Consider the following 27703-nt stretch of genomic DNA (forward strand, 5'->3'; position numbering starts at 1 on the left):
TCCTGAAAATGTGACGGTTGTGGCAGGCTCCTGAATCACTGCAGGGCTTAGCTCCAACCCTCTGGAACACACATGTCTTATAAAGGTCTCCAGCAAGCTAGCCACTTCTTGCTCATCTGACCCAATCAATACAATATCATTGATGAAAGAGATAAATGTGTTTTTCTGTGGATGTCCAGCTGGTACACATATGTTTGAACTTAATATGGCCTTGGAGCAAAACTGTTAATGTTTATCATTTCCATGGAAATGTGAATTGTTTCTGATCTTTTGTTTTGACTGAAAGAAAGAATGCCTTCACCCAATCAATGGCTGTATACTATATACTTGAGGTGGTATTGATCTGGTCTAATGAGGATACCACATCTGGCACTGTGCCTGCAACTGGGGTTATTATACTTGAGATCGTGATGGTTTAGTGACCCTTCCTACTCCATGTGGTTTCTTCAGGGACCAGACTGGTCAAACTAATAAGGATTGAGAGGAGGAGATGAATAGAATGTGGCAAGAAATCTCTATTCTTTTTTCCCCACAATGACTTTACATTTATTTATGTCTGGGGAGGAAGGTTATTTGAGAGACTTCCACTTAGCCTTTTCCAATATGATAGCTCTTATTTTGCAGACCAAGAATGCAAAGCTGGGATTTGGCCAACTGCCAAATAGGTCATTCCAGTTATATATTGGCAGACTGAGTAACTGACCACTGAGTGGGTCCGTGGATGCTGAGAATCTCTGTAAACTGGACATTGGTCAGGACTACATTTATTATCTGGCCCCCATTGGACCCACTCTAACATGGGGGCCATGATGATTCAGGTCTTGCCCTATGTCCAACCATGCCCTATGTCCAACCACCCTCAAAGGTCTGGGCATTCCCTTTTCCCTGATGCATAGTTACCTAGTCATTATTGTGTATACTTGCCAGGATATTGCGGTGTTTTGCCTCCTGTGGACGGAGCCATCTCTTCTGTCAGCATTCTGGGTCTGAAAACTGGCCTGCTCAGGTTCAGAAATTGGGCAAGGGATTGTGACTTTTTATTGGGGCAGCTGGCCTCAGCTTTGAAGTTGTCCATCACTGACTTCTGCTAGTATAAGCTCCGTAGTTGGGTGACTGCCCATCTATTTTGTCTCTAGGGACACTGTTGTAGGAATTATTCTCATAATTCTGTGGTTCTGACCCTCTTGGCTGCAGTCAGGACAGTAATCGTGACTTCCTGGCTTTGGATGGTTTTATGTTGCCACCTGGCTCTGTATTTCAGAGTCCTATTATCTCCGTTGCTATCAGCCAACATTGTTCTGTAGTGGTGTCTTTATAGACGTCACCTCTGAATTTTTAGTGATGCTAGTGCACCTCTGAACAGTGTCTTTCTCAGGACCTTTGTCCATGGTGTGTCCTCTTGGCCTTCCAGCCATAGTACATCCAGCATGCCCGCTTCCCTGAGACTTTTAGCTCCATCCTTCATGGTGTGCCAATGCAGTTCTGGAATTTTAACTCCACTCAACATGGGCCATCACTTTTTCTGTTTCTAGAAGCCACGCTAGAAGTTTGCACCAACCCCCGGGATCTTTGCTAGGGAATTAAATTCTGTATCTTGGGGAGCACTTCCGTGTCAAAAACTCTATTCAATTTTATATTCTGGCTCCTTTCTTCAAGCATCTTCAGGATCTCGGAGTCCAACTATCAGTACCTGTATACTTTCATATGGTTCCTTTAGTGTATAGTCTATTTTCCCTTAGCTGGCCCAGCATGTCCCCAGCTGAGTTATGAGGATCCTGAGTGGCGCATGTGTTGTTCTGCACAAGAGAAGCCTCTTTAAAGTCTCCCATCATGGAGTAGGGATGGGGAGTGCTAGTGAGGATTATGGGGAAATAGGTCTATAGACTCAGACTTCCCAGGGGCTTGTGGAGTTAAAATCTTTTGGGGGGAGGGAATCCAACTAGATCTTGCATCTGATGTGCCCAATTTTCCCAGCGAGGACCCTGACCTTGCATAATGGCCTGTCTTGGTTGCCTGTCTTTGAAATTCTGCTACGCTATTAAGTCCTGCCTCGGTCTTCATTCTTTCTCCTTTCCCTTTGTCTCCTACTGTAGGAAATGAGAATGCTGTATGCAACTAAAGAGGCCCTCTGTTTCCACATCTGGCTTCCAATTGCCTGAACTTGCCCTCAGTGTTCATCATCCTTCTGTAGGCATCAGTGACACTTAAAAAAGCCATCCAATCTCAACGCCCTATAGCTACTATCTCCTCTCTACACGGATATGTCGTGATAACAGGAGTCCAGCTCTCCAAAATACAACTAGACATACCATTTCATCTAATACTTGAGACTCTGTCAGTACAAAAAAAGAGCTGTTGTATCAATCCATTAGATGCCTAATACTACCTAAAGACAAAAGGCCATTTAAGATTATTTTTTAATTTAGTTAAAGTTAAAAAATGTTTCATTCTTGAAATATGTTTGCCCTAAACTCTTATACACATTAGTCTTAAGAAGAATCATGTTCAGGAATCCAAGAAACCTGGAGAGAAAAACATGCAATCACACAAGCCATTTGCCAATGACAAAGGAGTCAGAAAACTGTTGGAAAACAGAGCTTGTAATAATGAAAAAAGGACAGTTTGTAACCAATCACTTATTTTCTTTTAAAAACACATAACCACATTAACTTTTTGCTTTATACAACCATCTAGAAACTATAAAACAGTACCACATTGTGCATTTAACCTACTTATCAAGAAGGGAACTCCACATATTGTAAGAATTCTACCCATATAAGAAGGAAAAAGGAGACAGCTAATAGCATAGTCACAGATACAACATGAGTCCAAGCAAGCATCAATTCTTTGACGTCACCTTTTCCATTTACCAGAGTGGAGAGAGTAAGAAAGAAAGCAAGGGAGAAAAAAGAGTGAAAGAAGCACCCACAGAGGACTAATCACATTCCATAGTTACTTTAGACAACTATAGCTCAGGGTTTAATAGAATAGTATCATTCGACGAACACAATGTGGTAGGGGGCGAAGGAAACATGAGTAGAGGGAGAGGGTTTGAAAAGACAGATACATTTTACACCCTATTCCCCTCCTAAATAGTCTTCATTGATACAAGCTTCTGTGCTAATCCAGAATATAGCAAGAAATTAATCAACAATGTGATAAAGCTTGAATTCTGCTCTTTTTGCAAATGTGAGTGGCTCACAATTGCACTTTACACTTCAAAAGAATGACAATGTCATGTTCAATTACAGGGTTCTTTCAGGATTCCCCACAATCTTTCACCCTATTCCCACCATGCTGGTGTTGTTACAGGACAATCAGGGAATTCTGGGTAGGAACTTCAGGAAGTTTGGGTAGTGAGATGGAATCCTTGCTCTTTCTTATAAGTCCACACCTTTCTGGTAGTAAGTCTTCCCTCTGATTTGTGGTGGTACAGAGGAAAGGGCATAGGAAGAACTAAGGTAATATGGCGGAAGTTTAGTCAAGTAACTGGTTTTGAAGGTATACAAGATGAGACTGTAATTAGCAGACACAGTGAATCCAAGGCAAACAATTGGTTATTTGATTGTCCTCCTTAAGTTGATGGCACCATAAAAAAACTGAAGGTGGCCTTGATATACTAATAAAATAAACCAAAGGTCTGCTACAGGGAAACATATTTTAGATGAAAATTAGTATAATGATTCTTTTCACTCCAGGGGAAACTCTCATCTTGTCCCTCTCACTTCCTCTTCCACCATAAGTAAGCAAATACATTATGGAAGGTTGTTTTTAAGGGGCAACTCAGCATCAGAGTTTTGCGAATTGATACAAGAAAGGCCATTATGAAGTGTACCAATCAATCTCCATTCCCAGGCAAACTTCTCATATTGCTTAAATTAAGCTCTTTCCAATCTAATGAGATGATTTTACTTTTTCATGTGGTGAGTAAAGTATGGTTTAATGCCAGTTAAATTACTGGTAAGGTGACCATTACAAATTTCTTATGCTCTAATATAATCAATTCTATCCCACATTATCACTGTGTTCTGACATTGTACAGATTGAAAATATAATGCAGTAAGTTAGCTTTTAAGACTTACTATCGAGACTGATACCTGAAATGTAGAAATGTGTTTAAGTAATTTGTAAAATCTCATTTTAACTCTCCTAATCCTCATAAGCAAGAAATAAAAGTTAGATGCATCGTAAAATGAGCTAAGCTGATAAATCTGATTTATTCTTCACCTTTTTCTGAAGTTCTACCATAACTTGTATTGTCTTAACCTAGTGACTATAGATCTTATATGTAATGATGCTGGCTTTTTAAATTAGATTTGAGAAAAGTGTGGCAATTTTGTAGTTGAAAAAGCCATAGATTCAACATGATTTTTTTAAATCTGAGAAGCAATCTTAATTTAAAAAATTTAAATATGTTATATAGCAAGAAGTACTTATTTTCTGAGACAGGCAAATTTCATGCAAATTAAAGAGGACTGTATTCTGAAATTTGTTTACCAAACAGTACAATCACTTCAGAGAATTTTAAATTTTTAAATAAAATAATGTCATGGATATGGTTATTTTCTAAATTAGTTTCCTTAGATTAAGAAGTTTTCTAGTCATTGTTTAGGAAATTGCATTTGGGTATTATTTCCTGAATAATGCAAATAATGAAAAAAAAGACGACGGGAAAATAAAGGCAGGTCTCTACTAAGAACATAACCACTGAAGGAGAGACAGCGAGGCATGACCAATACCACCAATTTCACACACTTTTTAACCACCCTGCTTCTTGCTGCCACAATCCAACACCTTCCCACTCTTCTCTGCTATCTCCACAATCATTTTATTTTTCTTCACCTAAATGCCTGTTAAGCTGATGCCTGTACAACTCAGTAATAGGTTACTTGGTTGTTTTTTTTTTTTAAATTATTCTTAACATGCCTTAGTTCACCTCTTAAGAAAGGATGAACTGCTTTCTGTAGTTATCATGAATGTACTTTCGTCGAACCGTAGAGGAAGGATACCATATATCAACAACCTACTAGCAAAATCTATTAAAATCTTAAAACTCTCATGATGAAAATTTTGGGGAGTTGCAGATCCTGGGGGCTATGCCCCATTTTCCTCTCTTTAAGGGTCCATAGAGGTTACTGATGAGGAGACTGGCACTCTCTCACATCATTGCTTCTGACTCTGAAGTTAAGCAACTTTTTAAGGAGAAAAATGAGAGACATTGGAAAAGAAAGTTGCATATGTGTTTTCAACTTCTTTCCAATCTTAAAAATTACCATTATAACCTAATTAATGATGAGTTAAATTTGATCATTTTATTGTTTCTCTGTATGATATGAAATTATCAACGATTCCATTCTAATGGTATAGGCAGCCTTAAGGACAGGTGCATATTTGTGAGTAGAAAATAAGCCATTTTTCTTTGTCTTCTGATTTCTCTACACTCATCAATGAACTTTATTCATTTAATACTTTCTTTTCATTCCTTTGGGGAGTATTTAAACTGATGATATAAACTGATTCTCAAATAAAATAAGACTAGAATTTCTAAACCTAAAATCGGATAAAGTTTTACCTTTGGTCAGATTGCTGTTCCTTTAAAATGACTCTCTGATATTAATTTCCTAAGAGTTCTGAGAGTTTCAGTGTACAGATATCTCCAATAAAATATTAGGTAGGACACAGCATTGGCAACTGCTAGGGCATTTAAAACTTAGAAGAGAAAAATTCACATTGCCTTTTTTTCAAGGAAGAAAATTTAAATGTATACTCTGTCTCCCAAACTGCTTCCCCTTGATGAGGAAAAATCCTCTTTTCTCTTTACAGCTTTACAAGGCACATAAAGCTGTGTATTTAAATACTTATGTGAGCATCTGCCATAGTAAGCTGAAAGCTACATAAGCCTTATCATTCTTGAGTAGACTATGCTAACAGGACAAACACATCAGAAAAGGAACAAATTCTAACATTGCATTATTTATGAAAAAATAATACTGATTAGGGCCTAGAATAATAACAGTTGAAGAAAGATCAAATTGACTATAGCATACACTGAAAGCAAAACACTGGGGAGTTCAAATACCAGAAGTCAACTGTAAGATTTTATGTGTGTCATTATACAGTGTTACTAATAGAAAATGAAGTTGACAATTCAAATTGCTCTGGATACACATTAGTACCACCAGTTTTATTTGTACAAGAAATGACTGGTCCACTGGACTTCTCTAACTCAGTAATTACTGTTATTTCTTGACAGACCAGTGATATTTCCCCCATAGTTTTGAAGTACAAAAACAATATAGTTAGAAAAAAAAATCCCAAGTATAAATAATGCATTCTATTAAGGGTCACTAAATTGTTACCACTGATTATTATAAATGATTTAATTTATTTAAACTAAAAAAACAGTAATTAAACTTTTCCTCTTCAGTTTTGGGCCAAGGAACATGCTTGGCAAAACATAAAAAAACAACAAAAGCCAAAAATTTGTATGATTTTTCAAAAAAAAAATCTCAATTTGGAAAGGGAAAAAAACTTTGGAAGCTTGTCAGAATAAAAATGGAATAAACTCCTTTAAAGATGAACTATTTGTCAGTTAATTGATAGAATTTTGGTAGTAACAGTAACTTTAATACAATCTACGGGAATCACGACAGGTATGAGTGAAGACTTGCAACACGCAGCAGAAGAGTGGCTGACCAAGGGGGTACTATAAGGGGCAGTAACCACATATTTTCAAGACTAAGTAAGTAATAATTATAGCTGCCCTTCCATTCATGTATCTCTTTGCCTACGATTAACCTGAAAACGACTGAAGTAATTTACTTTCATGCATCCACTGATGTTCATGCTGGAATCTTCATCTGGATCTGGGGGGAAGGGAGGATTAAAACATACTTCACTTTTTCCTGGTATTTACATTAATTTTGTTAGATAATGAAATGCTCGATTTAATGCCAACCACATTCAAGGAAGCAAAATCCTTTAAGGTTTTGGGGCTTATTTGGATGACTTAGAAACACAGGAAAGAAATTAAAGAAGTAAAAATGGGCATTGTGCACAGATCATGAGAGTCTGAAATGTCTAAGAAATATACCTTTGGTTTATGACCAAGTTTAGACCCCAAAAATCTTAAAAGCAGGTTTTCTCAAAGGAGGGCATGAAATCCAATGTTTATCCTTTAAAACTGCTGGGAGAAATGACTGCCAAGGTTTGTTTTATTCATGTAATGTGACAGAAGAAGGATAATTTGTTCTTTGCTCTCAAAAATATGGTTTCCCCAAGACAGACTTTTAATTTGATCAAATTCTGGCTAAAGCAAGTGAATCCAAAAGAAAAACTATCCAATAAGGGTGTAAGGAGTCTCTGAAATAGCTTTATCTTCTCATTCAGCGTCAGTAAAGGTTACATTTCAATTACCCTAAATGCTGAAGCTTAATAAGGCATAACTTCAGTTGTTATGGTGGGAGTATGGGCAAACATATTCCACATTTGTTCCTTAAAAAACGAAAAGTATCAGAACTCAAAAAAAATTTCAACCGGTTATGTGGAAGTGTATAGATGCTTTGTTATGAAAGACATGCTCAGGATTCTAAAGCAGCAGCAACTTAAAAATTCAATAATAAAACTTTGGCTTAAAATTAAAAAAAAAAAAAGAAAGAAAGAAAAAGTCAAACTGGTGCAAGTTGTCTCATGAAAGAGGTATTGTGGACTAAACCCTCAAACGCTGTCCGACATTAGTTTCCCCTGTCTTCTTTCACTGTTACCACCTTCATTGCACAGGAGTTATAGCATTCTTTTATGGTTAAGTTTCATAAATAATGAGAAAACTATATGCAACAAATACATCATATTTCCCACCCACCCAGCAACCCTCCCCAAAATAAGAAAAGTTACATCAAATTAAAAAGTAGCTTCGTGAATGAAGGTACTGCTCTAAGTTGCACTTTCCCTGCAAGTGCGGCCAGTGCTTTTGCGCTGGGTGTGAAGGAAAGGAAAAAATTCTCCACATAAACTGACAAAAAATTTAAAAATCAATGTCCGGTTTCAACCAGTCAAAACCGGGCCCAGCGGAAGCCGAGGTATCTCGGTACCGTCCCATCAGAGGGTCCTTGCAATGCCTGTTCTTCATCCTGATAGGTATCTGTGTCCTTGTGATTGTAAACAATCCATAAGATACTATGTTTTTGTTCCTTAAAATGTCCTCTGATTGGCAAAATGAAGTAAATATTTGTTTTAAAAATAGAAAAAATGAAAATTAAACCAGAAGAAAAGAAAAGAAACACAGTGAGCTTGTTTGGAGTCCATAGGATCCGATCTGGAAGAGCTCGGAAAATGTGTTATGTGTTTTCTCCTGTTTTCGGCTGGAAAGGTACTAGAGGTTGCGTTGGTCGAGGAAAGAATTGCAGAGTAGGAAAACCAAAGATGTTAATCTAGACTTCAGAGGATTCAAGTGTTAGCTTCATCATCTGTGTCTTCTATCAATACCTTAGTGTCACGAGCCTTGGATCTAATGGAATAAGAGGAAAAAAAGCATTTAGTCCATTATTAAAATACAAACATGTTCATGGTATTAGATACATTTCCCATCTTATCACCATTAAAAATACATCGTAAGTGGGCACTATATACTATATCCGATGGACTACTCCTGGAGTATCATCCTCAATTTTGGGTATTACTGGAAAAACATTAAGAAACTAAACTGCAACCAGAGGAAGGTAACAAGAAAAATGGCCGATCATGTGTAGCAGAGAGAGAAGCAACCTAGAAAAAGATCCGAGTTTGATCAGCCATAAAACATAATGAAATCTTGCCATTTGCAACATGGATGGACTTAAGAGTGTATAATGCTAAGTAAAATAAGTCAGAAAAAGACAGATACCATATGATTTCACTCACATGTGGAATTTAAGAAATAAAACAAGTGAACAAACAAAGGAAAAAAAAAAAAGGAGACCGCCCCTCAAAAAAACCCCCCCAAAAACCAGACTCTTACATACAGAGAACAAACTGCTGATTGCCAGAGGGGACATGGGTGGGAGGATGGGGGGAAATAAGAGTAACTTATTATGATGAATGCTGAGTAATGGATAGAAATGTTGAATCATATTGTACACCTGAAACTAATAAAACACTGTATGCTAATTTACTTGAGTAAAAAAAAAGAAGGTCTGAGTTTAAGTACTGACTTTGTAAGATGTACCTTTTTGAGTGTTAATTTTCATCTCTATAAAGCAGGAATAATACCCATTTCACATAATAGTACTCTTACCTCATGGAGACAGTGTCACTATCAAGTGAGAAAATGTATATAAAAAGCATCAGTAAAGTATGAGACAAATATAAGGAATTATGACGAGCATGGATAGAAATACTGCCATTTAAGGTACACATGAAACTAGGTGAGTAAATCAGCAGAAGATAAGACCTACATAGAGGCATGACAGCTATCTTCAAAAAGCTGACAGGGTATGACAGAGAAGAGGGAGGAGACTAGGTTATGAGAGCCTGACTAGTATCAACTGGTTAAAGTTACAGTGAAGCATACTTCAGCCTAACATAAGCTAGCCACCATGATAACCATCCAACAGTAAAATCAGGTGCCCCATCTAGTTATAAACTTCATTATCACTGACAATTGTCAGTCAGCGCAAGATGACCATCTATCTAATCAGGAGGCAGAAGAGATTCCTGTACTAGATGAAAAATGGGATTTGATAATGTTAAAATAATCTGCAATTCATAAGCCCTATGATTGTGAAGTAGGTATTATTATTCCCACTTGACAGAGGTAGAAACCGACATTCAAAAAGGTAAAGGATGTGCTAAAGGCTGCGGGAGTCACAGAGTCAGTACTCAAATTCAGAACTTCTTATTTTAGATTTCCTGCTCTCTCCATTGCACATAACCTGTTCCATTGTTCTAAACATCTTCCTCCAGTTGCAATCTTGTATCTCAGTGTTTTTCCACTTAACACCTGAAATTGAATGTAATAATCTAGTGCCAAGAACCTCCCTATTTCTGAAGCAGAAATAGTGTATGTTTAGACTGCCCTCTGCTGGTGACTAACAAGGATAACACATTCACATTTAGCAGCTCAATGAGACAACCATCTGCAGTCCTCCAGTCCTTTGTGGCACTTGCTGACCCCACCATCCCTCGCACCCACCTCCTTGGCTTCTTCAAACTCTGCTTCTTTACTACAATAGTCTCATGATTTGCTTTGATGTTCTTCCCAAAGACCTCCCTGGCCATTCCTTTCCTGCTCCTTTTGTTTATTCTTTTTTCTCCTGCTTGTGTTTCCTCAGGCTTAGCTGTTTTTCTGCTTTTCTTTTCTCTACCTTGTCCTCTTCACAGAACTTCCAAATTCTGTTTGAACCTTGGGCAATTTCTACTCTGCTCTCCTATACCTATGCGCTACTATTACCACCTCCTATTTTTTACTTCCTTTAAAACATCTCCTCATATTATTTTTAGTCCTATTGTAAAGCATCCTAACCCAAGTCCTCAATGTCTGATACTTCTGAATACCACGGTGGACTTCTAGTTGGTCTTCTGGACTTTAGTGTTCCATTCCCCAATGTATCTTGCACAGTGCCATTAAAACTTAGGAAAATACTACTTTCATGTCATTCTTCCATGAAAAAACATTCTCCGGAAAAAAAAAAAAAAAAAGAAAAACATTCTTTGAATCCTTCCTGCCTGTTATGATCAAGCTTGTATTTTCCAGACTTTTGCAATCATACTTCATCTATTCAGCTAAATTTTTTTTTTTTATTATAGTTCTAGTCACATGGCTTTCCTTCTGCCTCTATGTCTTTACTGTGCCTCTGGTCTAGTCAAGCACTCTTTTATCCTTTAGACAACTGCCCACACTCAACTTAAGTCTCCCCATCATTCCAATCCACTGTGAAATCTGTCTCTAAGTTCCAAATGCAGCCACAATATATTCTACATTTATTGTTCTTTTTAGGATCATACAAAATTAATGACTTATAAAAATACTGTTGTGGGCATTTTGGTAAGAAAATTATAATAATAACTTATATTTACATAAACTATATATAAGAACTCTTTCTGTGAGGAAACTGGTCTAAATCCCATGTCACAACCACTCTATAAGCAGGGATCATATTAATTTCAATTTTAAGATGAAAGGCAATATAGAGATATTAGGTAATTTGGTCAAAGTTACATAGGGGCCAAGTGGCAGAGCCAGGATTCCTAAAGTTTATAACTTGAAAATTATCTGTATACAAAACATGCTGAAGAGTCAAGGAAATATTCTCCAACAAATTTTCCCCGGTGTACTTTTAATGTCAAAGTCATAGCATTAATGCGTTAATTAATGTATTAATGACATTTTACTCTATTTGTTAAGACATTCTATAGGTTGGAGTGTATAAAATTGCTGCTATTGCTGTTTTTCGTAGGTGAAAAACGGCTGAATGCCAGCAATTTCATGTGGCTCAACCTGATACCTTCTTAGCTTAAATGTTAACCAGTGCCAACACCTGAAGGAAATTCGACTCTGAAAAGTCTCCATACATACTGAGAAGCGAGGCGAGGCCGGCGCAGGGATATGCTCTGGCTGTACTTCCACGGCCGGTTCTTCTGGCGGTTTCGTACCCCGTCATCCTGGTCCATCATCTGTTCTAGGAGTGTCTGGTCATCCGCATTCAGAGGGGCCACAGAGATGTCCCGCACGGCACGGAATTCACCACAGTTATTCAGATGTTCATTCTCCAGGCGGAAGAAGTTCCACACAAATCGCCTTAGCAAAATGGAGTAAGTAGGGATTTTATTTATAAAATCTGAACTTCCTATTGGAAACTGTAACTCTCCCCGTATATCAAGTTTCCACTCATGAAATAAAAACAAGGAATGAAGGGTTAGAATATTAAAACAGGAAACCATGGTGTGGTGGTGGGTGGGAGGGAACTAGAATGGCCTAGGCAAAGGGGGAAATTCCACTGGCTAGATGGATATGTGTCTGCAGTTCTAGGGAGAGTCTAGGGCTGGAGAACTGCACAAGTCATGGGGTTAGGAATAATAGAAGTGGAAGAAAGAAGTGGGCAGGGGTTTAAACGCTGGAACACTCCAACATTTACCATCTGCGAAGAGGAGGAAGAACCAGTGAAGGAATTGAGAAGGAATAGCTAGGAAGATGGAAGGGTACAGCTTCTGAGAAATGAAGTGAAAAAAGTGCTTTTCTGAGAGGTAAAGTAAGGTAGGTACAGAGAATGACTGCTGGATTTGGCAAAACGGAGAGGCAGAACACAGATTCTGAAAGACCGTCTAGATTCAAATCATGACTCCACCATTTACTAGGTGTAACGACCTTGGAGGAGTTACTTAACCTAGACTTCAGTGGCGTCAGCAAAATGGGATAGTTAATAGTATCTACCTCATAACATTATTGTGAGGATTCATAAGTTAATACAGGTAAAGAGCTCAGAACAGTGCCAGGCACATAGTGGGCAATACATAAGTGTCTGCTATTATTGTTATTATTACTGTTGTTATCGTAGATTATTAACAAAAGCAATTTAGTTTGAGTATTGGGGAAAAAGATTTGAGTTGAATTAAAGGGAGAATGGGGAGGAGTGAGACAGTGGAGATACCAAGTACAGACATCTTTTGAAGAATTCTGCTGTAAAGGAGACAGAAACGGGGAAGAGTTGGAGGAGGAAAGTAGATTCAAAGGAGGCTTTTTGCTTTTGTTTTTTATGGATGATAGAACATCTGATTCTACTATTAAGCCAATAATTTTTATTTTTATTTTTATTATTATTTTTTTAAGATTTTATTTATTTATGTGACAGAGAGACAGCCAGTGAGAGAGGGAACACAGCAGGCGAGTGAGAGAGGAAGAAGCAGGCTCCCAGCAGAGGAGCCCGATGTGGGACTCGATCCCGGAACGCCGGGATCACGCCCTGAGCCGAAGGCAGACGCTTTAACGACTGCGCTACCCAGGCGCCCCATAAGCCAATAATTTTTAAAGGAGAAATGAAATAATCAAGAATTTAAGAACTGGGGGAGCCTGGGTGGCTCAGTTGTCTGCCTTTGGCTCAGGGCGTGATCCTGGCGTTCTGGGATCGAGCCCCGCATCAGGCTCCTCCACTGGAAGCCTGCTTCTTCCTCTCCCACTCCCCCTGCTTGTGTTCCCTCTCTCACTGGCTGTGTCTCTCTCTGTCAAATAAATAAATAAAATCTTAAAAAAAAAAAAAAGAATTTAAAAAGTGAATTTTTTTCTTTATGAGAAAAAAATTTTTTTTTAATTCATAAAGCAGCATCGTATGTGGAAGAGAGAGAAGTGGGAGGGGAGTAGGTCTTGTAGTGATGAAGAGTCTCAGGTCCTACCTAGACATTTGGGAAAGTGAAGAAGAGGGTTGGCACATGATTGGGAAAGGGCACTAAGAGCAACAAGTATACTATTTCCAGATTCAACCTTGATCTTTCAAGTTTATCTTAATGTTTACAGGTTGTATCTTATTTTATAAGACTATTGTGAGAGGTGTGCCCATCCTGACTCAGAGGAATGCTATGAACATGTCTGAAAATATCTTTAGTTCATTTTCATTTGTGAAAGATATTTTCCATGGAGAAAGAGTTCTAGGTAGACTGTTATTTTCTTTCAGCACACTGAAAATATCATTTTAATGACTTCTGATTTTCATTGTTACTGTTGAGAAGTCAGCAGTCAACCTAACTGCCACTTCTTTGACAATCCTTTCTTTTAGGCTGCTTTTTTTTAAATAAGCATTTAAAGTATTACACAGATATACAAAATTGTGCAAATCATTAAGTGGGCAACTTGATTATTATAAAGTGACCACACTGTGTAATTACCACTCAGAAATAAAAAATGTAGTGTTATCACACACTGAAAGCTGCCTTCATAGTGCCCTCCTATGCTCTAGAGAGTTTATTTATTAATTTACCTTTCATATTTAGTTCTGCAATCCACCTGGAATTGATTGTGTATGCAGTATACAGTAAGAGTCAAGATTCACTTTCTTCTCCCCATACGAATATCCAGTTGGCTCAATATCATTTATTAAAGAACCTCTTTTTCTACACCGTTATTTAACCACCTTTGTCATAAACCAGGTAGTGTCAGTGTGTGTGTGGGTCTGTTTCTGGACTCCCTATTCTGTTCCAGTGGACTACTTGTCTATTCTTTCACTAATACCAGGCACTGTCTTGATCACTGTAGCTATATAGTAAGTCTTGATATTTGAGAGTATAAGTCCTTTAACTTTTTTCTTTTCAGCATAGTCTTGGCTATTCTATTTTTTTTTAAAGATTTTATTCATTTATTTTTAGAGAGAGCGCAAGTCAGCGGGGGGTGGGGGGACAGAGGGAGAGGGAGAAAGAAACCCAAGCAGACTCCACACTGAGCACAAAGCCCAAGGCAGGGTTCGATCTCACAACCATAAGATCAAACCTGAGCCAAAACCAAGAGTTGGACGCTCAACCGACTGTGTCACCCAGGCACTCCCAGTATTGGCTATTCTTCATCCTGTTTCCATATAAATTATAGAACTGGCTTGTCAATTTTTGTACACATAATCATTCATTAAATTTATTCCTAGGTATATGATATATTCTGATGCTATTCAAAATGGTGTGTTTTTTTAAGATTTCATTTTCTAGTTATTTGGGACTGTTTTTTAGAACATTAAATTTTTATTTATATTGACCTTTTATTCAGGGACACAGTACATTTATTCTAATAGCATATTTGTAAATTCTTTTGAATTTTCTGCATATACAATCATGTCACGGACGAATAATTAGTTTTAGTTTTTCCTAATTCTTTTTTTTTTTTAAAGATTTATTTGAGAGAGAGAGAGAGCGTGCATGCAAGGAAGCTGGGGTGAGGGGCAGAAGGAGAGGGAGAAAGAATCTCAAGCAGATTGTGCTCAGAGTCCAGCACAGGGCTTGATCTCTCAACTCTGAGATCATAACCTAAACTGAAACCAAGAGTTGGACGCTTAACAGACTTCGCCACCCAGGTGCCCCTCCTTTCTACTTCTTACACTGTCTCCTCCCCACCCTCCACTACACTAGCTATACTTGCAGCATGATGTTAAAATGAAGTGACAACATGCATAATAATCTCATTCCTGATCTCACGGGAGAGCTTACAGTGTTTTACCATTATATATGATCTTATTTTTTTGTACATGTACTGACTTTTCTCAATGGTGTTTTCTACACACATGAAGGATTTTCCCCCTTTATTCTATTAATGTGGTGAATTAACACAGATTAATTTTTAAATGTTAAATGATTTTTGAATATTAAATCTCACATTCCTAGAATGAAACTAACTTGGCTGTCATGTATTATGCTTTTTATATGTTGTTGGATTCATTAGCTAATATTTTTGTCAGGAGTTTTGCATTTCTCTATATGAGGCAGACTGGTTGGTCTTTCCTGGAATGTCCTCGTAGTTTTAGATATCAAAGCCACACTGGTTGCATAAAATGAACTGGGAAGTGTTCCTTTAATTGCCTCTCTCCTCTGGAAGAGTTTTACGTACAACTGATATTTCCTCCTCATATATTTGGAGGAATTCCCTGGGCCTACAGTTTTCCTTGTGAGAAGGATTTTTTAAAAAATATTTATTTATTTTAGAGAGAGAGAGAGAGAGAGAAAACGTGCATGCATGCACATGTTGGGGGGGGCAGAGGGAAAGGGAGAGAATCTCAAGCAGACCCCTTGCTGAGCACACAGCCGATGTGGGCTTCACCTCATGATCTTGAGGTTATGACCCTGAGCTGAAATCAAGTTGGATGCTTAACTTACTGAGCCACCCAGGCACCCCCCCTTGTGAGAAGGATTTTAATATGAATATAATTTCTTTAATAGATAAAAACCTATCGGATTATCGATTTCTTCTTTATTGGTTTTATTTATTTTTATTTAAATTCAATTAATTAACATATAGTGTATTATCAGTTTCAGAGGTAGAGTTCAGTGATTCACCAGTCTTACATGATACCCAGTGCTCATCATGTTGCCCTCCTTAATATCTATCTCTTTATTGGTTTTAATAAACAGTGCTTTTCAAGGAATTTGTCCATTCCATCTAAATTTTTTATTTTATTGGCATAAAGTTGCTCATAATATCATTCTATTCCTTTTTTTTTTTTTTTTAAGAGAAGGGGAAGGGGGAGAAGAGGAAGGGGTAGAGAGAGAGGGAGACAGAGAAAATCTTAAGCAAGCTCCATGACTAGCATGGAGCCAGATGCAGGGCTCGATCTCAAAACCCCAAGATCATGACCTGAGCTGAAATCAAGAGTCAGATGCTTAACTGACTGAGCTACCCAGGCACCCCTCATATTACACTTCTAAAAGAATATCTTGAGGATCTTTGTTATTTGTAACTTGTGCTTTTCTTTTTTGCTCCATCGGTCATATTTAGACATTTTATCAATTTTATTCACTTTAAAAGAACTTACTTTGGCATGTTAATTTTCTCTACTTTATGTTTTCTATTCCACTAATCTCTGTTCTTTATATTTCCTTCTTTCTACTTTCATTTGGATTTGATTTGCTGTTTTAAAATTTTTTTGAAGCTGTTTATTTTTCCAATGTATACATTTAAAGCTATATATTGCCCTCTAAGCATGGCTTTAACCTGCATTTTCTTTTGTCACATTATCAGTTTCATTATGTTCAAAATATTTTAAAATTTCCATTACGATTTCAACTTTGACCCATGGGTTATTTAGACATATACTGCTTGATTTCTAAACATTTGAGGATTCTCAGATTATCTTTTTTTGATTTTAATCCTCTGAAATTTGTTGAAACTTACTTTACGGTCCAGCATGTGATTAATTTTGGTAAACGTTCTACATGCAAATAAAAGAATGTGTATTTAGTTGTTGAATGCAGTGCTCCATATATGTCAATGAGGTCAAGCTGGTTAACTGGACTCTGTTTATTACTGAGAAAAGTATGTTAAAATCTTTCTCTAAAATTGTAAATTTATTTACTTCTACATTTTAGCAACATCAACTTTTGTTTTATATATTTTCAAGCTATGATATGAGGTCAAACAAACTTTAACTTGTTATCACAACTGAATCTCAAAGTCTCTAGGTTTGGCAAATTTCTTTAGTGCAAAATTAGCTTTAATGCTTTGCTTACCTTGGGGTACCTGCTTTTACTTAGATTTTAGGCTATCTTGTTAGATCACTGATGTCTTTAGGAAGATTTAAAACATAATTCCTCTGGCATTTCCTTTGTTTCCAGTGAAAAAGCTGCCTGAACATCCCAGAATGTCAAATTGCAAATAATGATTCTCAAAAGGTTTTTATTTTAATTTCTGTTCTAAGACTTTTTACCTCCCAATTTCCACTCATGACCCTTCTAATGGAGCCCAATTCTAAAAAAAGCTTCTAAGCCATCATTAGTAGTACTTTTAACTTTGTAAGAATTAACCTCTTAGACCTTCAAGAAGGATTTTCCAACTCTAAGGCTAATAAGAAGTTTGAGAAAAGTTGGAAAATTTAAGCCTTTCAAGTTTAAGTTTTAATAAATTCTAATTTGTAAGTACTGGATGTCTTCTAGGGAAAAATTTTTTTGATAGACTTTTTGGTAGTTTGCTTACCGGAAAACCTCAAGGGGAGCAAAGACAGTAGCAATGATGTCCCCAGAATGAGGCGACAATGTCATGGAGGTAATTGAGATTTGGACAGTCCAAGCAAAGCGCAGAATCACATCCTCTATGATGGCACAGTAGTAATAGGCCTAAGGAATAATAAGCAAATTGAGTACACTTACCATTATGTTTCTCACAAATAAGCACACCTATCACAGCAACAAGACTCACATATGTCCCATCAACAAACACAGGTTAAAGAAGAAAAATGGTTTTACTTTTATTTTATTTTCTATTTTAGAAAGATCTCTCCAATTTAGTTTCTTTCTTAAGTAGTGCAATATCAAAATGAAGTTTTATTGAATTTCATTAATCACTTAACAAATATATTTTATTCTCATACTGTATGCCAGGCTCTCTTCTAAACTCCAGAAATATAAACCAGATGAGATCCTTGATCTGACTGAGATTATATATTAATGTGTACATCATATGCTAATACTCAAGAGCAAAAAGATTAGCAGATTAATTAACTGTGTTATTTGCACTTTTATTCTCAAATTGCCTTATTCCGCATTTGAAGGAGCTTTACCTTGTTTTCGAGGTCATTAAATGACATGAAGCTTGGATATCACAAACATGGGTTAAATTTAAGGAACGTTTTATTTTTACGTGGGAAAGACAGCATTCAAATTCTTTCAGGTACCAATACCCACTATTTAGGAATCCACTTTTAGCAAAAGTTTTAAGTACACAAATTGCCAATAGATTAGAACTGTAATTCATGGATTTGTTTGTTATTAATCTCTGGATAATCAGCTCTTTAAATATATGTATTTAAACATTGTGACATCTTTTGGAAACTAGAACTGCCATGTATTTACACTATCGCATTTATTATTTTTTTTACAAAATTTAACAAAAGAATACTGGTCATGTTAGAAGGCTAGTAATGAAAAAAGAGCAGTCCCCTTGCCACCTTCTCTTCTCACATTCTCTAGGGAAATAATTTCAGAATTTGTAGCTATCTTTCCTAGTATTTATCCTTCATATTTCTAAATAATGTGTGTATATTGCCATATCTTGATTAATGAATTGGAGATGTTATCCACTGTTGATTAGGATAAATTTTATGAAGAATTTAACATATTTACATACTTCCCTGTCCCTTCCCCCATCCATCCAATACAGTGATCACGCAGCTTTTGAATAAATTCACATCTAGTGAACTCATTATTAGGCTTCAGTGAAGAACTGCAATTTCATGTTACTTTAAGAGTCAGTCTTTAAAATGATCCACAGTTGACTATGTGGGAGCTGATGTTACCAAAAATGTGAAAGTCTTGGGAGGAATACACTTAATATGAGGTCAAGAGACAGAGAAAAATTAAGTTTTAATATGGAGATAACAAAAATACTTCCTGGATCCGGATGTGGTGCTCAGCAATATGCACTGTTAAACCCTAGGAGCTGATTTTAAGATTCATTTAACTGTGTTCTTAATTTTTAAATGAAGCTCCACTGGATTCCACCAATAGCTTTTTTTCCCTTTTCAAATAGAATGAATTTTTTTCCAATATTTGTCTTTTTAAGATTAAATGGGATGTGGGATCTAGCAGAACATTTTTCTTATAAATTTGCAAATTATAAACTAGGAAACCATATACTGTATTTCCTAGGGTCATGAAAATATGCAATAAGGAAACTGAATGAAAAACTCTATTCACTAATTTCACTACATAGAAGCCAGTAAGTTAGAACTATTTAAAAGGAGGCATGGATTGACATTTATATAAAAATATGAACAATTCATCTAAGCAATCAGCATGAGAAGCAAATGTATTATATTGCTCAGTAAGGCAAGAATATAAGGAGCAAAAAGGCATAACATTTGGTGAGCACAAAAGGACCATCATTTACCTGAGTTCATGTCTGCTCTCTGACTTGTACTTAACATTACTGATTTTCTTTCTTTAAAAAAAAAATGTTTTTTAAAGTAATTTCTACACCCAATGTGAGGCTTGAACCTACAACCCTGAGATCAAGAGTGGCATACTCTAACAACTGAGATGCCCCCTGATTTTCTTTTCAAATGAGATTTATAAAGCTATGTCTAGTGCCTTGGTCATATATTCTAAATTTGCACATTGGGATTATTGCTATAGCTTACGTTAAAAAAAAAGGTCAGTGTAAATTAATATCCTCCTGTCTTCATTTGCTTATCTGAAGTTACCCTACATATCATTCTTTGTATCCACTCTCCTACCATCTATCTTTAGTCCTCACACTTGAATAAAACAGCCTTCCCTATTCACCAACTGAATATTACATATTCACACACTTTTCAAAGTGCAGTTTTGAAGTACTGGTGACATTCTGACATAGTATGAAGTATTAGTGACCCAATCTAGACATTCCTCCTCATCACAGAATTTTAGAACTGGGAAAGGATCAAGAGATAATCCAGTAGAAGAGAATGCACTACAGGACAATTGCCTAAAGTTATGTAGCTAGACATCTGAGATCAGAGTTCACTTGCCAGGATTCCTAGTTCATTGTTTAATTTCTTTATCTAAATAATGATACTCTTGGTCTATTGACTTTTTAATTTAGGCTCTCTTATCCTTTTATGTAAATAATTCCTAAGAAATAATCCATATATTTTCAGACTAAATTGGCACTTTAACAAAAATTCGTTGAAATAAATGAAAACAGAAGCCTTCCTGATTCATCAAAGGAGAGTCAGGGACTTCCTTTCCTCTGTGCTTTCACAGCACTGCTTTTTCAGTCAAGTATTTATTCAGTTATTCCACAAATATTAAGTCTACTATATGCTAGGAACTATGCTGGGCAGTGAGGCATATGGATACCTAAGCAGATACAATGTGATAACTGCTATAACAGAAATTTGTAGAGGGTAAAATGGGATTAGGACAAATGGCTAAATATGCTTAGAAAAATATAAAAAAGGAGGAACTGGAGAGGAAAAAGGAACCCTCATGCACTGTTGGTGGGAATGTAATTGGTGTAGTCACTGTGGAAAATAGTATAAAGAAAAAGAAATAGAACTACCATATGATCCAGTAATTCCACAACTGGGTATTTACCCAAAGAAAACAAAAACCATAATTCTAAAAGATCTGCACTCCTTTGTTTTACTGTAGCATTATTTACAACAGCCAAGATATGGAAGCAATCCAAGTGTCCATTGATAGATGAATGAATAAAGAAGATGCATATATATATATACAATGGACAATATTACTCAGCTATAGAAAAAGGATGAGATGTTATCATTTGCAACAACATGAATGGACCTAGGAGGCACAATGCTAAGTGAAATAAGTCAGAAGAGAAAGACAAATACCATATGATTTCACTTATATGTGGAATCTAAAAAACACATTAATAAACAAAAAGTAGAAACAGACCCATAAATACACATAACAAACTGACGGTTGCCAGAAGGGTGGAGGGGGGTAAAGGAATGGGCACAATGGGTGAAGGGGAGTGGAAGGATACAGGCTTCCAGTTATGGAATAAGTCACTGGGATGAAAAGTACAGCACAGGGAATATATATACAATGGTACTGAAACAGTGCTGTATGGTGACAGGTGGTAGTTACACTTTTGAGTGTAGCATAACATAGAGTGTTGAATCACTACGTTGTACACTTGAAACTAATGTAACACTGTGTGTCAACTATACTTCAATTAAAAATAAATAAAAAATTAAAATAAAAAAGGAGGAACAGGAGTTTGCCAGGCAAACAAAGGGGGGAGAAGAGGGCATGTGAGAGAGTGAGCTGCATGTTCAAAATTAGGTCATAAATTATAGTAAGTTATTTATTCCTGTATTCTAGACTTTATCACATTATATTGCAATTTATTTACCTGTTTAATATAGTTTATGGCCTCTTTGAGAACCAGAACTTTGTTTTTATTTTCTATACTGCCCAGCATATAGTAAACACCTGACATTTTTGATGACTGAATGAATTCGTATTTTTTGGTAATTAGTTGCATTTTCTCAATATATTAGGTTGGGATTAGGTATGCATCATAATAGGATTTAGCTGGATATACACTAGATTTGTTGTTGTTTTTAAAACAAATACAAGCATTCTTTGTACGTACTTTTTGGGGGTATACAATCTCTTCCCGGAGGAAGGTGTTTTCTCCAGCATTCTTATCAAAGAGACCCCAGTCCATCTTCAGATCCCAGATGAGGGTATAGCAGGAACTGATGACACAAAACACGATCCAAAGGTAAAAGAATACCATGGTGTCTGAGTGACCTCGTTCTGAAGAAAGAAAAGGGAAAAGTAAAAGAGCAAATTGCTAGATTTAAGTAAAATTCCTCATTAAAAAAACTAATTTAAAAAACAGATTCTTCATATAGCTCCATAAAGGATGTAAGATTTTAAACAAGCCTCCCTAGTAGGAACGCTGTCTAATAGAAGTTAATAGTAACTTTTATTCTCCTCAAGTACAAAGTAATCATCAAACATTTACCAAATATATAAAATTTGTACAAATGTGTGTTTGGAGTTTTGGAGGCTCTATGCTGAATACGTAAAAATCCAAATAATTGCAATGGAGGTTCTGAGTATTACAAAATATGTCATTTTAATTTTTGCCATCAGGTGGCAGATTAGGGTTAAAGATGAAAAAAAATTATGAAACACCACTAATAAGAAATGTGCTACATTTGCTTCAAGAAATTCTTGGATTGTTTTTACTTTAGGACATTTCCTTCATATACTTAGATCTTCTCTATACTTATTGTGAAGGCAATCAGATACTTTTAATTCCAGATAAAATGCCAGAAAGCAACAGACTGATTATCCTTAAGGACATATATGAAAGCAAATTTCTCTCAAATCACAAAGCAAAGCATGATATTTTTGCTTTTTTTAAGAGGTTGTTTATAGATAAAATGCTGGGAACATTAAAAAGTACACTAAACCAGAATAATAAAAATAATCTGCATATGTAGTTATATAATTTAGTATTTTTCACTCAATTGCTTCATATGTTCTCTAATGAAATTTTTCTTTGGTAAGTTTGAGTCATCATGATATTATTTGTGTTCCCTGTTATTGTGCAGGATATAGGTATTAATATGGTCCTGAATTATAAGGAAAAAAGGTACAAACCATCTAATTCAAAAAAGTTTAAATTTTGGTTAGTTTCCCAAAGGCATAGAAAATAAAGGATGTATCATGCCTTATTCACAATCCTTCCCATTAAAATAAGTTAAAGTCCTTTCTATTATAAAACAAGTGTTTATTAATTATTTTTAGGTATTAAAAGTGTTAGTACAGGATGATTCAAAGGCACCCTTTAGAAATTTATAATATAGTAAGTGGAAATAGCCATTTCTTTTTGATGATAAATTTGAACTCAAAATGAAGTATAAACAAAGCACTATGAGAACATCAAGGAGAATGGGAGTGTTTCCAACAGTAGGAAATAAGAGGAAGTAGCATTTGAGTTATTTGTAGAAGGATAAATAAATAGTGTTGCAAAAGTCAGGCAGATGAGGCAAGGACATTCAAAGATGAAGGAAGATAATGAAAAGGCACGAGGGTGGGAAAGTACGAGGTGAGTTTGAGGAGCTGCAAATAATCTAAATCTAGTGTGTGTGTAATATGAAGGATGTAAGAGAATGGGTATGATTTAAAATGAGCCTGGAAAAGACATTTTGGGCCTGACTTCAACAGTTATAAAAAAGTAAATTATATAAACTTACAATTAGTTATGTTAAAAACAAAGGTAATAAAAACTCAAAATTCATTATTTCCTAATTATTTTACTACATTTTGCTACTAACCTTTTTTTAAGGTTATGTTTATTGTATCTGTATAATGGAAATATTATATAATGCTGTGCTACTATACACCTTTTCCCAACATTCAATATTATCTTAGTAGCTTAAACTGGCTACAGTGGAAGTATTTACACCATGGAAATCAGCAAACACAAATCAGTACCTCCTATCCCTACTCCTACCTAAGAGCTGGTTTGTTAAACATGTAACAGCACATCACTGTTCAGCTTCTTCTGGAAAGTCAGTGGTTGGAAATAGAAACCAATATTTTTTAAATGGTCCAAAAGTGATACTAGTGAACAGTCAAGCTTAGATATAAACACATTTTCAGATTTAAACTATTTTCATAAAAACTCTTCTTCAACAAAAGTAAACTGGGTTGACTATTTATACTGTAACACTGTACACACAAATTACCAGTTTAAAAGTCCTGACAGAATATTTATTATCTAGTTTAGCTGGATATGTTCTGATGTTTACTTCATTCTATAGAAAGATACAGTCGAGCTGAGTAGTATTATTCAATAATTAGCATCAAGAGTGCATTAAAAAACCTTGTAACTTATATACTAAGGTTTGCAAAGAATAAAGCAAATGAAGCATCTTAATAAAATTCACACTGTTCACATATTTTCAAAACAAGATCAACACAAAGAGATAAAGACAGCAACTTAATTGTAAATTATATTTGCAACTCTTTTTTAAAAAATCGAATGCTTACTATAAGTCAGGCACTTTATATATATTATCTCATTTAGTTTTCACAACAATGAACCATCATTTTGTTTGCTAGTAAAAGTAATGAGATGAGGGTAAAGTAATAGATACATTCAGCAAGAGGTTAAAAAATGAGTATTTCTCACGTAAGTACAGGTAATATCAAGTGTTATTACTGAAAGCTGATTTTCTTTTCTAATTACTAAAGAAATAATCAAATTCATATTATTATATGAAAGGAGGTTGTGGGGGGGAGTTCAAAAGAAAGGAATTAATAAGGAAACAAAAATCAATATGCTAGTTTTCTTTAATGTGTTCTAGATTTTAATACAAGTCCTATTCTTAGACTGTAATTCTTAAAATGGTACAATGGGTCAAGGGCCTCCCTCCTTTTCTAAGCTCATATTATTTCCATGAAATTTCTATAAACGCATACGAGCCCTTACTAACTTTTCAAAAAGCAAGTATTTCAACAGAATATTTTGGAATGAGTAATGGTTTATCTTACTTTTCCAAAAAATGATTAGTGTACACCTAGTCTACACGTGTTACATTTTGGTCTCTTTTTAATTATTACCTTTATTTGATCTTTCCCATCTCCCAAATGAGGAGTGCTTCTCCCTGAAATAATCTGCCTTTATTGGTATTCAGGGGATGTACTAGAAAGATATTATCACTTTAGGCAAGCAATTACATCTAATTCTCTCTTGGCTACCTGTGGTAGCCCACTTTAGTGATGTTCAGAAACATAGAAAATCAAGTCATTGCTATTCTACCCTAAGCTTCTATTACGCACCTGTCATGTTAGAAGCATAATTCATACAGGAAATATTTGTGATAATGGTATCTACTGAATGTAAAACAAAAATAAGCTTCTTAGACTTCTGTACCCATGGTTACCACAGGAGGGATAAAGCAAAATAATAATATATCAGGAAACATACTAAGAGAGAAACCAGAAAAATTATATATGAAAATCATCCTTGAACCACATTTTGGGGAAGATATTTTAAAAACGAAAAAAGTGGCATTGTGTAAAGAGAAAGTGAATGGCTTTCTTTTCAACCAACACCTTTCTACACTGATAACACTTTACTAGTTTCTAATCTGAAATTAAATTAAAAAACAAATAAAATAGACTGGACACCATTTTCAGAGCCCAAACCTACACAGGTACGCTAAGTTATGAATGAGTGTGGCATCTAGCACATCTTAGTTCTATTCCCATAACCTAAAAAACATAAAACACTGAATTACAAGATTAATATGGTTCTCTAAAAATGGATATAGATACTTTCCTGATCTTTAGTGTGTTTTAGTTAAAATGTGAGGTCACATGTATTATACCTCCACAGGTGATTATCATATTTGTCCTAAGAGCAGGCAAGAAAGACATTATTATTCCCACTTTATAGTTAAGAAAGCTTAAGTTCAGAGAGAGTCAATAAGTGGAAAGAGAACTGGATTTGAAGTAAGAAGATCTGGGTCTGAATCTAGACTTTGCCTCTTTCCAACTTTGTGATTATAGAAAATTCATAATCTTAAAATGATTGAGACAAAAATGGAAATCATTAGGCCTAAGGATAAATGAAGAAACTAGAAATGGGACTCTTTATCCAAGGAACTTTTTTGTACAAGATAGCTTTGTTTCTCTACGTCCATCTCAACTCTAAAATGAAAAGACAGTTCCATAAAACCATGAAGTAACATTAAAAACATTTCTAAGGCATGTGAAAAACGGAATTTAAATACTATATATTACTTCATACTGTATATAAAATTTATGTTTATAGAAAAAGAGGTATCTATTCCTGATGGAGGAAGTAAGATTATTAAAGGGACTCATTTTTAACTTTAGGTATTTCTGTATTATTTGAATTTTATTTTTATAGTGATATATACACATCCATGTTTTACTTGTGTAATTAAAATAAAAGGAAAAAGTGGGTTAAGGAAAATAGTTGTTATTAGGGTAGTGATATTTTCCCAGGACCCTGGGATCATGACCTGAGCCAAAGGCAGATGCTTAACCAACCAAGTCACCCAGGCAGCCCTGCTATATTAATATAATAAAAAAATACTACACAGGAATTCATTTATTAATGCAACAGATGTTTACTACTATAAGCTGCATTATTTGCTATATAGTTATAATACTTCACATGAACTCAAAAGAAAAATTTTATTTCTATATTCAACAAACATGGTGCATGCTTTTGGGCAACGAGGCATATTTTAGAGAATGGGGATGGATATACTGAAGAACTACTAAGGGCTAAGGGTAAAAGAAGAGATATGAAGTAAACAAAAAGGCACTGTATAAGTACAACTGTAAAACTGTGCATAACAGAGGAATCAATAAACCAGGCTTTCAGGAGGGATAACAGCCAGGAAAAGGCTTCCTGAAGGAGGTACTACTTAAGCTGAGTCTTAAGCCACGTTAAACAGTGTAGAAACCATCCATCCATCCAATGATTGAGCACGTACTACATGTCAGATGTTCTAGATACTAAGCACATAGTTGGAAATCTTACTCACGAATGAGCAACTTTCCCATCCCTGTGAACCTTACCATTTAGTGGGGGTAGACAATTATCAGATATACAAATAAACAAGATAATTTCACAAAATGAAAAGTGACATGAAGTAAAAAGAACAGTGTGAAAAGTGACATGAAGTAAAAAGAACATGGTAATAGGGCTGAGACTGGTAGAATTTCTTTAGATGGTATTCAGAGAAGGTCTGTAAGTTGATACCTGAGTGATGAGGAGTCAGTCACATGAAGAACTGGAGGAAGAGTTCCATATGTGATATTAATTAGTTTCTAGTAACCATATTTTAAAAAAGGCAAAGAGATGGGTGCCTGGATGGCTCAGTCAGTTAAGCACCTGCCTTTGGCTCAGACCATGATCCCAGGGTCCTGGGATCAAGTCCTGAATTGGGCTCCCTGCTCAGCAAGGGGTCTGCTTCTCCCTCCCCCTCTGCCCCTCCCCTCTGCTCGTGCTCTCTTGCTTTCTCTCTCTCTCTCTCAAATAAATAAGATCTTAAAAAAAAAAAAAGGTAAACAGGTAAAATTAATTTTTTTTAAGAGAGAGAGAGCACACACAAATGGCGGTGGGAGGGGCAGAGGGAGAGGGAGAGAGAATCCTAAACAGGCTCCACGCCCAGCATGGAGCCCAATGTGGGGCTAGATCTCAAGGCCCCAAGATCATGATCTGAGCTGAAATCAAGAGCTGGTGCTTAACCAACGGAGCCACCCAGAAGCCCCTAAAATTAATTTTAATAATATAGTCTATTTAATCAATCTAAAATGTTATTTTAATAATATAAAATTATTAATGAGAGCTTTTAGATTCTTTTTTTCATAAGTCTTCAAAATCCATTTTGTATTTTACAGTACATCTCAGTTTTGCCTAGGCACATTTCAAGTGCTCAACAGTTATATGTACCTCGTAGCTCCTAGTAACTATATTACTAAATAGTGCAGTGCTAGGAAGGGGGATGAATTGGAGGGGTGAGGACTGTAAGTGGTA

At 35.8% G+C, this 27703-nt stretch overlaps 1 protein-coding gene across 3 annotated transcripts in view; it reads right to left on the reverse strand.

Moving 5' to 3' along the window:
• Positions 1 to 2582: 2582 nt before the first annotated feature.
• The window catches only part of XPR1 (xenotropic and polytropic retrovirus receptor 1), a 234292-nt gene continuing 209171 nt past the window's right edge, over positions 2583 to 27703 (reverse strand). For all 3 annotated transcript variants that reach the window (XM_040636319.1, XM_040636318.1, XM_040636320.1), the window contains exons 13-16: positions 21758 to 21924; positions 17630 to 17769; positions 11552 to 11773; positions 2583 to 8506 (exon numbers count right to left, since the gene is read on the reverse strand). In XM_040636319.1, coding sequence (XP_040492253.1) covers positions 8446 to 8506; positions 11552 to 11773; positions 17630 to 17769; positions 21758 to 21924 — 590 coding nt within the window. In that variant the 3' untranslated portion in view covers positions 2583 to 8445. The remainder of the gene's footprint in view (positions 8507 to 11551; positions 11774 to 17629; positions 17770 to 21757; positions 21925 to 27703) is intronic.

The sequence above is a fragment of the Ursus maritimus genome, unplaced genomic scaffold (genome assembly GCF_017311325.1).
Source record: "Ursus maritimus isolate PB19 unplaced genomic scaffold, ASM1731132v1 scaffold_2, whole genome shotgun sequence".
Taxonomy (NCBI): Eukaryota; Metazoa; Chordata; class Mammalia; order Carnivora; family Ursidae; genus Ursus; species Ursus maritimus.